Source organism: Syngnathus scovelli, chromosome 11, assembly GCF_024217435.2.
Source record: "Syngnathus scovelli strain Florida chromosome 11, RoL_Ssco_1.2, whole genome shotgun sequence".
In the NCBI taxonomy this organism is placed as follows: domain Eukaryota; kingdom Metazoa; phylum Chordata; class Actinopteri; order Syngnathiformes; family Syngnathidae; genus Syngnathus; species Syngnathus scovelli.
Genome location: NC_090857.1, coordinates 7,988,445 through 8,001,684, shown reverse-complemented (window position 1 = coordinate 8,001,684; position 13,240 = coordinate 7,988,445). Strand labels below are relative to the sequence as shown.

The 13,240-nt window shown below is 42.5% G+C and overlaps 2 protein-coding genes across 2 annotated transcripts; both read right to left on the bottom strand.

Moving 5' to 3' along the window:
• Window positions 1-3,255: 3,255 nt before the first annotated feature.
• LOC125976878 (neurogenic differentiation factor 4-like) lies at window positions 3,256-6,093 on the bottom strand. Its single transcript, XM_049732841.1, has 2 exons — window positions 5,952-6,093; window positions 3,256-4,832 (listed from the first exon to the last, which is right to left on the bottom strand). The coding sequence occupies exon 2, from the start codon at window positions 4,827-4,829 to the stop codon at window positions 3,843-3,845; it is 987 nt and encodes a 328-aa protein (XP_049588798.1). The 5' UTR covers window positions 4,830-4,832; window positions 5,952-6,093; the 3' UTR covers window positions 3,256-3,842.
• A 3,761-nt stretch (window positions 6,094-9,854) lies between these two features.
• On the bottom strand, window positions 9,855-12,394 carry endou (endonuclease, polyU-specific). Its single transcript, XM_049732840.2, has 9 exons — window positions 12,286-12,394; window positions 12,067-12,189; window positions 11,730-11,852; window positions 11,169-11,340; window positions 10,886-11,091; window positions 10,709-10,822; window positions 10,475-10,581; window positions 10,255-10,397; window positions 9,855-10,179 (listed from the first exon to the last, which is right to left on the bottom strand). The coding sequence occupies exons 1-9, from the start codon at window positions 12,341-12,343 to the stop codon at window positions 10,059-10,061; spliced, it is 1,167 nt and encodes a 388-aa protein (XP_049588797.1). The 5' UTR covers window positions 12,344-12,394; the 3' UTR covers window positions 9,855-10,058.
• Between the last annotated feature and the right edge of the window lie 846 nt (window positions 12,395-13,240).

Here is a 13,240-nt window from a genome sequence, read left to right as displayed (position 1 = left end):
CATGTGGCTCAACGTCGAATAAATGTCAGTCTAATTCCGATAGGTTCAAATATCAGTTTAGGAGACAGCTCCACTCCCGAAAGCGTTACGCACCACTCACTCAATGAGTTCGATTATATGTTAACAACTTGATGACCTTTAGTGCTTGATGAAAGCAAACTGTGATCATTTTTGTTAAAATGGAGCTTTGACGTCTATTCCCGTCAATGGCACTGAATGAGTTAATTGGAACATTAGGTGGGAGGTAGTAGCAAAAGATTTATGAAGGTGAGAGGCAGTTCACATCCAAACACCAACTCGGTGAGGTTATTCCGACACCCTGCAAAGAAATTCTCGCAGAAAGTGACAAAAACTCGCAAGTGCAATGTACTATTTGGGGAATTTTTAATGTGCAGATAGCATGCTATCAAATACGGCGTCCTATGTGATCATTTTATTCAAATATTTTTGATTTCAGTAAATCTGACCTACAATGAAAACGGTGGTGCATGTTTCATCCTGCCAACTAGATTCTACAAATGCATCTTTGTTGATGATTTTGTTCTGACTCATTTAAGATGGGCACCCACGCAACCATCATTGCCAAAAGCCTCTCCAAATAGCCACATTGTTTTCTTCATTCTCAGCTGTTTTCTGTTTAAGAGCTAAACCTCGCAATGAAAAAAAATAATACAGTAGTTTTATTTTTATTGTGAGCGTCAAAACTTGACACAGATTATTTTTTTTTTTTTTAAGTGAAGCAAAATATTATACGTGTTTGTTGCTATAACTGCTTTATTTTTATTTCATTTGCAAGACACACGAGCACCTTCTGTCAGCATGCCACCGAGGGGTTAGGCTAGGGGACATCGGCAAGGTCGACAAAGTGGAGCAGTGAACACGTTTCAGCAGGGGGATACTCTTACATGCGAATACTTCTATCCATGATGCCCTCCTTCCGTAGGAACATCAACCCCGCCCCCCCCAGGTCGGCGAACTGCACTCGTCTCTCAAAAGCTCCTCTTTCTCTCCTCCGCAATAAAACTTTCACAAGATGGCTCGGCATCACATCTGGCCGAGGAGTACAGGAAGTCGTATTCTCCTCTCTGATCTATTTATGGCTCATCAGCATTTATACACTCGTGCATTCTGCTCCATGTGTGGGGCCTTTTGAACCGGCGTAGCAGCTCATTCTAGCCGGAAAGCCACACCGACGACCGCGAGATGCAAGCCGGGCTGCTACATTTTTCAGGACACTCACTTAACAGCAGTTGCGCTGGGTTGGAATTCTGAGCACTTTAGTTCAGGGAAGGTCGTGTGAGGGCAATTGTTTTTCGACCTGCACAGTAACAGCCTGCTTTCAAATTCAATCAGACTTGCATTAGAAATTTGAGAAAATTGCCTATAATAAGCAGTGCCACATTTGTATTCATAGTCTTTTGTATTAGTCGTCAAGCAATTAATCCAACATTTATTTCCAAATGGTGCCAGTCTTGCATTTGTTTCTGGCTCCTCTCTGTGTAATTTTCCTGCAGTGCTGCTTTTGTTCTCCACTGCACACGTCACATTCCTTTTTCCTATTGGGCCGAGCTCCTCAGTTCTTGCTTTGAAGATTTAATCAGGCAGATTTTCTTGATTAATTCGCTACGTGTCCTTTCACGGTACATAATCACAGAGTTTGATATGAACTCTGGTTGGATGCACACTTTTGATTGAGCACAGTCCCCAGGTACCTTCATTAGCCTGATTATTCACATCCAAACACACCCCAGATACCAGTTTGCACGTAAATTAGGTTAATTATATTCCATCATTATCTCCTCTTCTGTTGGCATAATGAGATCTAAACAAATATGCACTAACATGTATGACCCACACTATAGAGAGAACATAAACGTAATCCGATTTTGAAACGTTTTTTTTTTATATATAACCTGCGACAATATTGAAGAAACGTGATTGAAACGCCATTTTTTTGTTATAAGACAAACCAGGCAAATTCTCACATAACTAAATGCTGACATCTAGTGGCCAAGTACTCTTAACGTTATCCATCCAATTTCATATAAGTAATGTCACTAGTTAACCACTTGGCGGCGCTGTAAATCTGTATTTCTCGAATCCACTTATTTGCTTATTTTCCATATAACAAAAGTTATCAACCTTTATCAAACAAATATCAATCAAAAAATGTCATCCAAGTGAAAAATTAAAATATCGCGTCTATTTACTCACACATTTACTTTTGTCTGTTAAATTTTTTTCTCCCTGTTGTTCAATACAATTCTCTTATTTTATTTAATGAATGGAATGGTTCCAATTAGCATGCTATGTTGCTAGCATATATACACTAGAAGAACTGAATGAAGAATTTTGGCTTCCTAAAAACACAGGTTTGTCAAAAAAATCTAAATTGGGATGCGTGTAAACGAGCTGAGGCTCAAACTAACAGTGCCGCAGCTTCCACATCAGAGTGCAGTTTCAGGGTCATAGGGTCAAATAGGGTTAGGTCAACAGCAATTCTTCGATTGATGCTTAAAGTGCAAACATTCCCGAGGGCTTTGTCCATCTTTCCATCTTCTTCAACAGAAATATCTTTCATGTCCACTGTCACGTGTTTCTCAGGTCGTTTTGTTATTCATCGTGCGACACACTCAGTTTGTTTAGTCAGTATAGTGCAAATACACACGCGGGCTTATGCTAATCCCCCGGCGAAACAAGGCGATAGGTTTCTCCCGAGCATGGGATGTTCGTCAGGATTATCATCTGCAATGCAACCGCCAACATCATATTTAGCTGACAACGTATTTAGCTGGCGCTTTCAACACATCTCAGTCACAAGTGTTCACATGCGCATATTTTGTAATATTGGGGATTTTGAGAGGCAACATGTAATGGCGCCATTGTTGACCGTGATTCTTCTAAGACTGTTCCCACCAATGAGCTCTGACCCACACTGACCTTGTCACCCTTGCCTAAATGACCTCTCAGTGGGTGGCCTCCACACTGACCAGCATGGATGAAATATATTGCATGATGGATAGAAATGTGCGCCTCATATTGCGGTGAAGGATTATTCCATCCTGGTGTTTTTGAAAAGAGAAATGGTAACTTAAGCCATAATCACACATTTCTATCTTTCAATCCGACATCGTACTTCAGCGGTTTTATTAAAAGATGGCCGCAGGATTAGTGCGGATAAAGCTCCGAATTTATTGAAAAGAAAAACAAGTGAAATGAAGTCGGGCATTAACAAGGAAGCTGTAGGCCGTTGAACACAGTTGATTATTTGTCTTTTAATGTCAATATCCAAAAGAAACAAATACAAGTTCAAAAGCAACAACTTATAGAATTTAAATATAAGTATTGCTAACCTGAGAGTCCCATTTTTCTTGTGAACCAATCATTTGTTTTCTTTCATTTTGTCTTTGTCTCCACCCAAGATCTACAACACAGTGCTACAAAAAGGAATATTTCCAGACCTTCAAAATTAGGAGACACACAAGAAAAACAACACACAAAAAATGGCGAGGAATGACACCACAAATACAAAAACAATCATATAAACACACACAGCAGATCAAATATTGTGTAAATTAAATTAGGCAATAAATTAAAATACATTTAATTCATGTAGAATATTTGTTGCTACCAAAAAAAAAAGAGCTCAAATAGAAGTGCTTGGACATTGCCGATGATCCTTCATGAGAATTCCCACTTGGATCCATTTGGTAATCAGTTTGGAAAGAAATATGCAACTTACATCATGTCATGTCATTTCTAACTGCAGCTAGTCTATTGCGCAACACACACACACACAGATGATGGAATAGTTGGAGTCTACACTTTGCAGGGTGGTTCTGCTAGTCTCTGTAGACGGAGGTTATCTGTCGGGGGGTCATGTGAGGTGCATGGTAGGAGTCATATGACGTCTGCACGCCATAGGCGGTCTGAGGCGGGTACAGGCCCTGGTCCACGGGCGACGGGGAGTAGTGGGGCGGGGCTAAGTAGTGAGGCGACGGCTCCTGTTTGCTGACCAGGTTGCTGCTGATGCTGAGGGGCGGAGTGGGGGGCCCCTCGTAGGGGGGCGTCCCCACCCCGCCGGTGTTATATTCATTTGGCGAGTGACTCTCGTACGCCCCTCCTTTCACGGCCCTCAGCTGGAGCAGGTGGGCGGAGTCAAAGCTGCCGTAGGGCGGACTCGGCAGGCCCGGGGAGGCGTAGCTCGCCATGCCGCCCAGAGGCACGGGGGGAGGGCGGACTCTGTCGTCGGGCCTTCCGGCCACGCCCGGCGCCGGGCCCAGCTGGAGACACCCGGCGACCAGGTTGGTGGTGGGTTGCGAGAGCCCCTTGCAAAGAGTCTCCATGAAAGCCCTGCTCTCCAAGGAAAGACCCCTCTCCAGGGCAGAGGAGAGAGCGCAGATGTAGTTACGGGCCAGACGCAGGGTCTCGATTTTGGACAGTTTTTGGGTGTTGGAGTGACAGGGCATGATGCTGCGCAGGTTCTCCAGAGCGTCGTTCAGGCCGTGCATGCGCGAGCGCTCCCTGGCGTTGGCCTTGACGCGGCGGGCGCGGAAGCGCTCCTGCCTGCCCTTGGTCAGCCGCTTCCTCTTGGGGCCGCACTGCTTGGATTCGTTCTCATCATCCTGGCCTGTCGCTTCTTCCTCCTCATCATCCTCGACCTCCTCGCTGCCCTCCTCCTTGGCCTGATGGTTGAGTCCGCGCGCTCTGCAGCGGTTTGAGGTCAAAGGGGCGTCGCCGTCGGGTGAGCTCACGTCACCCTCCATCCATTGCGCGGGGCTAACGTCCTCCTCGCCGTCTCCTTGTCTCGCATAGCGCTTGATCATCATCGTCTGTGCAAACACACAATCGTCCAATGTGAGCCGTAATACGAGACGAGATTCACTTCATCTGATGAGATGGAACGTATTGAAGTTAATATCGCTGAGTTTGCATTATTGGTGATATTTTGGTTGCCTACGAGAAGGTCAAAGGCTGTTTCGCAGTGCCGGAAAATAAAACCACAAATGTAGTTCTATAATTCTTGTTAATCACTACCAGCCAGTTTCAGATCTTTTACCTACCTAGTACCTCGGAGATACAAATATGTCTTTGGGAGTTTTATTACCACAAAAACTCATCATCGTCATGTATTAACATTTTAAAAGTTTCAAAAAAATCTCTCATGGTCTCATTCTACGGAATTCTGCCTACCCACTCTTGCTCTTTTTTTTTCACAATATTTAATGCATTTTATAGAGGACGCGAACAGCTTCTTTGATAATTAATAAACAAGTTCCAATCCCCCCACATTATTACAATGTCTACAAAATGAGTGAATCCAGAAATTGGTGGATCATAACAATCTAAAACATTTTAAAATAACTTTAAAATAATGATAACATTTCAGCTGGATATTGTAGTTTCACTACATTTCAGCACCGGACAGTTCTCCTTCTCCTACAGTTGCTTATTGGCCCAAGCGTTTTACATCCATGAAGGAAACAACTTGGGGATCCTTTTCGTTCTTGTTTCTCTGTCTCACTTGGTTATAATCCGAGTCACTGTCTGAACTGGTAAAGCCCCGGAAGGATAAACTCACTGGCAGGTTGAAAGTCCAATCTGGGCCATCGTAGGATTTACTCCGCGGATGAAGCGGCGAGCACGGGATTAAAATGGAACCCTGACGACCCCAGATCAGACACGGAGAACTCGAGATGAATTGACATGTATCTCCAAATGCAGAAATATTACATCCCACTTTCATTTTAATAGCCCTTAGATAGATGTAAATTTGATACATTTATGTTACAAATTGTTATTTTCTAATAATCCTTGTGGCTGTGTTACAGTTTGTAGAGGTTACTCCCTCTCCCAAACTAGTAAATAACTTGAATTGAACAATTTGAACTCATTTATGCTTCAAAATGAAACAGAAAAAAAATCATGTGAAATACGCATGGGAGACGTACCTGTCCTCTAGAAGTTCGTCCTGCGTCCAACGATCAGACTTTGACTCGTTTGTCCATCAAAGAGAGATTTGTGGCTGTGTGTGCTTCTGCAGCGCTGCGGCGTAGTCTCAGTGAGGGTCACCCTGCAGGGGCTCTGGCTTTAACCTCCACTGACAAGCTCCGCCTCCCGCCAAGCCAAGTTGCGCGTGGCCGGCCCGTGGCTTGAGGCCCACACGACGCTCCCGCGTGTGTGTGCGTGCGTGTGTGTGTGTGTCGGGACACCCTTTGTTGCAGTGAGGCAGCACGTTTGGGGAGACGCGCTCAGCCGCCTGAGCTTAACTGTATGTGACAGCTTGAAGTTGCATGTGAGCAGGTGTTTGCTGCATGCCCCCTTGCAGCCTGCCGTCCCTCAGCGGCGGCCTGCTAAACTGTTGCACAAGTTCAGCTCACCCAAGAGGCAGCTCAGACCACATGAGGTGTGCAAGGTTTCACGTACGTTGGAAAAGAAGCAAAACTCCTGATGCACGCTGGGCGGGTAGCTTGAATTAAATCTCGAAATACAATCGAGGCGCCATTCTCGTTATTAGCCGTTGACCATGCATTCCCTTCATAAATGCAAATACTAAAAATAAAATATCCTACTTTAAATTAGATGTATCGTTTGATTATTACATTCACAAGATTTCTGTAAACGAATGCACCTATTTAAATAATTTGATTTTATATGATAAAAGTAAATAATAAATAATTTGCTTTTATAGGTAAAAAGTTATAGATTACACTTCTCAGTGAATTTTGCATAGACAGTGTATATGAATCATAAGGCTTAAATTACTTTTATCTGTTTTTAAAGCAATCAAGAAGTGAAATGAATCATACATAAAACAACAAACCAAATAAGAAGAGTTTCAAAATATAAAATGCATGCTGGCATTAAAACATCACATAAGTCAAGTGACAATTTTGACTTGGTTGAGTTAGAGGTTAGAATCTGACCAAGGCTCTCGCCCTTTATATTTACCCTGACAAAAAGTGCAAACCCAGAGTGTGAGCTTCTCGGTCCCTGTTCATGTCCCAGCTTCTCCTTTTCCACACCTGCAGCCTGAATTGGGAATTGCAATGTTGGGCCCACTGCTTCCCCTGGAGAGAAGCTTGCGGCCTCAGACCTTGTGGTATCCAAATCACGTAAACATGTGACATTTCATTGCATGCTTTTTCTTTTCTTTTTTTTTTTTTGTCCATCCGCTCTTTTGGCCTACTTATTTTAAACAACATATGTTCCAAAAAATGCTGCATTTGGTCATTAACAGGCCACTTCATTAGGTACACCTCCACAATTTAAACACTAAATTCTGGTACCTCGTGGCTTGCAAAGAAGACATTAAACTAAGAAAATTACACACAATGATGTATTTCATAAAATTTAACTTAAAAAAATAGCTTAATGCTAACGAGCAATGCTACAGATGAGCTAAATTATAGCATTAGTCTTGTGATGTCATCATCATTAAGTGACTAATATTACTGTGGCTTACTCCATATGTTCGGGTGATACTGCCCCCTGGTGGTCAAGACATATATACAAGAAGGAGGAGCACAATGTCCAAACAAATGTGGCAAAAAAAATTCTTCTGTTCAGTAATGTATGCTTCAAAGTACTATTTTTAATCCTCAAAAACACAGATGGAACAGATTAATTGCATTTCTATTTATTTCAATTGGGAAAGATGATTTGAATGTGTTAAATGTGCTATCTCACGGCATAAGTAAAATAACTTACATTTTTTTCCCAATTATAGTTTGTCACAGCGTAGACGTCTATTGAATCATACCTTGTTCAGCTATTAGCTTAATTAGCTACATCAAGAATTTATATTTTCCTGTAAGTCTGACACTCAGGTGTTCATCTGCTGGTGTCTCAGTATGAACAGAAAACATAATCCTGTCTTTCATATATGTGTGTGAGTTGTACATTATGAGTAAAGTGGTGATAACATTATTTTTTTTAAATGAACCCATCAAATTCACTTCAGTAGGCACAAACTCCAACTCCCTCTATGCTGCAAAATAGGCTCCTGTCCATCTGTTATATTCAAAGTCCATCGAGAGAAGTCACCTCCGCAGAGTGAGGAGTGCATACATGTATGTGAGAGTGCACTTGTGTTCATTTGTGCATACATCAGGGACTTCAGATGATTGCAAGAGAAGCCATAAACTTCCTGCCCGCCCCCCCAAATTGTCCCACAACCCAGATCCAGCAGTCTGCACTGTTTTTCTTTGTCCCCAACATGTACGTATTTCGTATATAACTCAACTGGGGTACTTGTAAAGTTGTTTATAATATATTGTGGTGACTCAAGTTTGGAGATTCCATTCACCCATTATTGTTTGTGTTTGCCTTTTTTCCCCTTCTTTCCTGCAGTGCATAATCTGTAAATGTAAAGTAAGTTATTGCAAGTCCAGGCTGGGCTACAATACCCAGTGTGTGTGATTCAACCGTTTCATACACCCAATTGAGCCCAGACTGTGACTCTCCATATGTGTGCGTTCACTTCATAAAGTATAATATGCAAATAGTGGCGACAATATGGAGAGGATACAAAAAGTGCAGAGAATGAACGTTGCTGCGAGTTTCATGGTCCCCCATCAACTTTTGAATTGACCCACATCCAAGCCACACTTGAACCTCCCTCCAGCCCAGCGCCGACCCGGGGTGATGTTGACCATGTGTCCCCCCTACTAACCATCTCATTGATGGACCCCAGGACCGGATAAAATAGTCCCCTCGACCCCACCCCCTCGCCTCACTAAACCCCCTTAACCCTTCTCCAAAGCCGCTGTTGGCCCCCTGTTGAGCGTGCTCATTGGCTGACCGCCTTCAGGCGTCCCTTTTTCACGGGCCTATTGTCTGGGCCTGTAAGCAGCTTTGTTTCTGCATGTGCAGCTGGGCTAGCCCGCGCTGCCATTAGCCACAACATGCTACACACAGAGCGGGATAATATAATTACAAAACAAAAGTCAGGTGGCTCACGAGAGCTGCCAGGAGAAGCCAATTTGGGGGAGATGCAAGGACACGCTAGCGGGTGGCCAGCTATAATTCGATTATGAAGTTGTGTGAATGACAAAAGACACAATTGAATCTTTTTTTTCTTTTATTTGCCCCACTGTGATTTAATTCAATTGCGTTTGGGCTGCAAAAATGGCAGCGTGAAAAGAAAGAAGATTTACTCTTCCAATTTAGTGGTCACCCGCTCAGCAAATTTGATATCCCGCGACAAAATTGCAGGAGAAACTGTCCCCCTCCAACACGTCCACCGCATGTGAGGCCCAAAGCAGATGAATGACCGAGACTCGGAGTTTTGCTGCAAACTGACGGCGCTTATTGTGCATGAATGCGCACAGACCAATGGACAATGGGATCAGTGGCAGATCCATCTCCTGTAATGCTTTCTTTAAACACGGCTGCAAGTGTGTCCCCCTGTTCTGTCGGCAGACCAGAATTTATCCTGTTAGTCACCCTAGATGAGTGAAAAAGACTAAAATCAACCCCCATCCCAGCTGGACACACACACACACGCACACACACAGGCATAAACGCTGCAGCTTTATCGACAGCTGATATGAGCAGGTTAAGCTGGTGACTACTGTTTAGAGCAGGTCAAGCATAACAGCATCGGTTAATGTCTTTTTGTCTCTGCGGTGCGTACGGCAAAGACTGTTTTTTGGGCCTTTTGGATAAGACAATAAGCAATTGTGTCCAATGAACACATGCGTGTTCCTCTCAAGGCTTGGTGTCCGTATTGTACCCACTCAGGGTGTGTAAATGGCCATTTTGTGGCCCATTAGGCGCACTTGGATCCTTCCCCTGCCAGAGCGCCACATTCTCATGCTTGTGCGTGTCTCTTCAGAAATGTTGAAGGACAATTTGACACATTTTAGTTTTTATTTCACCACTTACAAATGTTGAGGAACTGTTGGTACATTATAGACAGGTGTCCTAATACTTTTGTCAATATAGTTCATATAGCGGTCAATGCAAGTGGGACCACATCACTTCGGAATTGCATTTTTTTTGTTTCCTCGCTTTTACTCGTCAGTCAATGTGTGATCTGTACAAGTGTAGCTTGTTTAGTTTCTGGGTGTTGCGGGAAATGCAGACCCGATATATTTCTTGCCATCGCCATAAAACGAGTTTTCCCACGTGTACGTTTGGATGATCAACTCCTTCCCGCCCAGGCTCAAGCGACATCTGAGAAAGAGACAAAAAATGTGAATCCAATCCAGCAAGTACGAGCAGATAGTAACGTGGGAGGATGACGCTCACTGTTTTCCAGGCCTGGTGATGTAACACAAACTGTAAACAGCCAAGTCAAATTCGGGGCTGCAGCCGATGACTGCAGAGCCGACTTGCTTGAAGTAGCCGTCCCACTTGAACTGCATTCCCAGCACGTCCGGGAAGGTCGTCCACTGAGGAAAACGAGACAGACAGTGAAGGAAGCGCTATACACGTGATAAAGCGAGACGATGTAAGGGTTTGTGTTTACAGGCCCGTTGAAGCTGTGGCTGTAGTAATTCAGGAGCCCTCTTTTCTCCAGAAGGTAAAATTGGATCCAGTTGTGGAAGCCCGACACCTTTCCTCCCTTTATCTCACCTAGAACAGAGATATTTATATTCTTCCATGTGCTTTGAGTGCTTGAAAATGATTATGGAAAATGGAATAAAATGCATTATAAGTGCTTACAATTGTAACCAGCAAAGGACAACAAAGCAGTTCAAACCTGCAAAAATGTGCTCAAAACCACTGGAATCCATCCTCCTGTTGTTGCGAGAGTACAGTCCGAACCACATCATCTTCAGGTCATATATGAACTCTTCCTCTGACTTGTAGACACCTTCAAGGACAAAATAACATCACGTTTGATGAAGCGGAATATTGTATGTGTGTAGTGACGTACCCTTCGTGTATAAGAAGGCAAAAAGTTCTCGGCCCAGCTCGGTATTGGACATGGTCTCCCTGAGGAAGTCGTCCTGCTCAGCTGTCTCCTGGGGACTCACGTCCTCGTCTTGTCCGGTCATCCTGTTGTAGTTGTCCAACAGAGCCAAGAGAGCCGCATAACTGGGCCTGGAGAACAAACCCTCCTCATCCAAATAACGGAAAAAGCTGAAAGCACAAAATAAACAAGATCTGATGTCATACTGACGTGATAAAAAATAGTCAAATCTGAGGTGTTTCCTCACGGGCGAGAGGAGAGATCGTCCTGGGAGCCAGTTTGAGATCCAGAGATCAAAGCCTGGGGGTCAATCACCAACTGCAAGGCTGAAGCTCGGTTCGAGTCCAGAACGTAAAGTACTTCAGAGACAGACTTGATCTCAGCATCGGTGATCACGGAGCCACCGCCGGTTTCGCCACCTGCACATGTACAGCATCAAAAATATGTGACATATTTGACTCGAGGACTGCGTACAAACATGCAATGTTTTATCTGAAACTACACTGACACCTGCCGGTTGCATGGAGTAATTGATTTCTGCTGAAATGTCTAAAAAAAAAATAATTAATGCGAAAACTAATATTATTCTAAAACTATTAAAAATTAAACCAAAATGAAGCATTGTTGACAAAAATAAAAAAACAATGCAAAACTAATTAAAACTATCAGATAAAAAAAAAAAGTGAATGCAAAATAAAAATGAACTAATCCGACCATAAATTGTGACTTTAAGGGCCACAGTCTACCCTGTGAAGGTGAGCGGGTGTTCTCAATAGAGCAGCACACATCAGTAATCTTATTTTCTTACCGTTGCATACATCTGCATAGTCGCCGCAACAGTTGTTGTACTGCGTGCACTTTGAGTTGCAATGGCACTTATTTTGAGAGTTGTACTTCTCATTACACCGACCTTTACATGAAGTGGATCCCGCTTTAAAAAAATACAGAGAAGAATAGATGGAATAGTAAGTTCATGCTTTGTATAGGACAATTTAATGATAATTTGGTGTACACTGTATGGTATAGTGGATAAAGATATTTTTTTCTAATGTAAGTGGTCACACTAGAATATTTGGCGTGAAAATCTGGATGAATGAGATGATCCAGGATTCCTTTTTTTTTTTCTTTTCAAATTAAGTACTTACCTTTACAACGATCTGTATAGTCTGAACAGCAGTCTCTGTAGCGCTCACAGGAAGGATTGCACTGACAGGAAAAAGCACTGTCAGTTCCAAAGCCACAGCGACCCTGACATGAGTCAAGGGAGTCTAGAAAACAACGGAACACATTATTCGGAGTGTCCCGTCAATCAGCTATACATGAACCCATCCAGATGTGATAATAAGGAAAAAAAAAGATCTTACTACTGTGTGCCTGACAGAGCAGAGTGACCCAAAGTGCAAAAACAGCAATGAGCTTCATCCTGGCTCGCTGGAAACAAGGTGAACAGACCCTCGCTGTGGTCTCCCTTTTATAGAACGCAGCCCATGTTGGATGTCATCCAGCCCACATGGCAGGATTCTCCTTACAAGATGTTTCCAATAACCTTTATACATGATTTGCTCAAATGTTTGTATTGGTTTAATAATTGTTCTATGCAGTTGAGCCCAGACAGTTTTTCTTAATGTGCAAATAAGCTTGTTATCTTTTCTCTGTGAAAGCGCACACCTGTTTGGCACGCTGATTCTACTTCAATGTATATATTTAAAAAAAAGATATGGCAGTATCAAGTTGGGAGTAACGAGCAGTCATTTTCATCGAATGAAGGATCATCGTTGTTTATTTCTAAAGTTATGCGTGTTTGTGCAATCGTGCCAACATACTCAATATAAAAAAAGTCAGTGTGTCAGATGTTGTGTTTCACAGGTTTTCTTTTTTTTTTTCTTCATCAATGCATCTCTGACTGAACAGATTCGAATGTGTGGACTCCAGAGACAAGTCAGCGTTTTTACCTCAATATTTTATTTCACTGCATTTTGCGTCTATGTATTCAACTGAGAATATTTATTATTTATTAATTATTACTATTTATTGCAATCAAGTTATATAGTTGACATTTTATCTTCTATGTTTGTACAATAACATAACCTGTTTATAGTTAAGTGAGACAGTGATAGTACAACTGTCTGCACTCACAAAATTTTCCGCTCTTCAATGAGCAATACACTTGAGAATTACGTCACATCTTTCCATAGATGATTCGGGCTTTCTTTTCTTGTTTTTACTTGCCATGTAGCACTTTGAGATTCCTCTGAATGTAAAGTGCGTTATAAATATAATTTATTATTATTGTTATTATTATTATTATTATTGTTATTA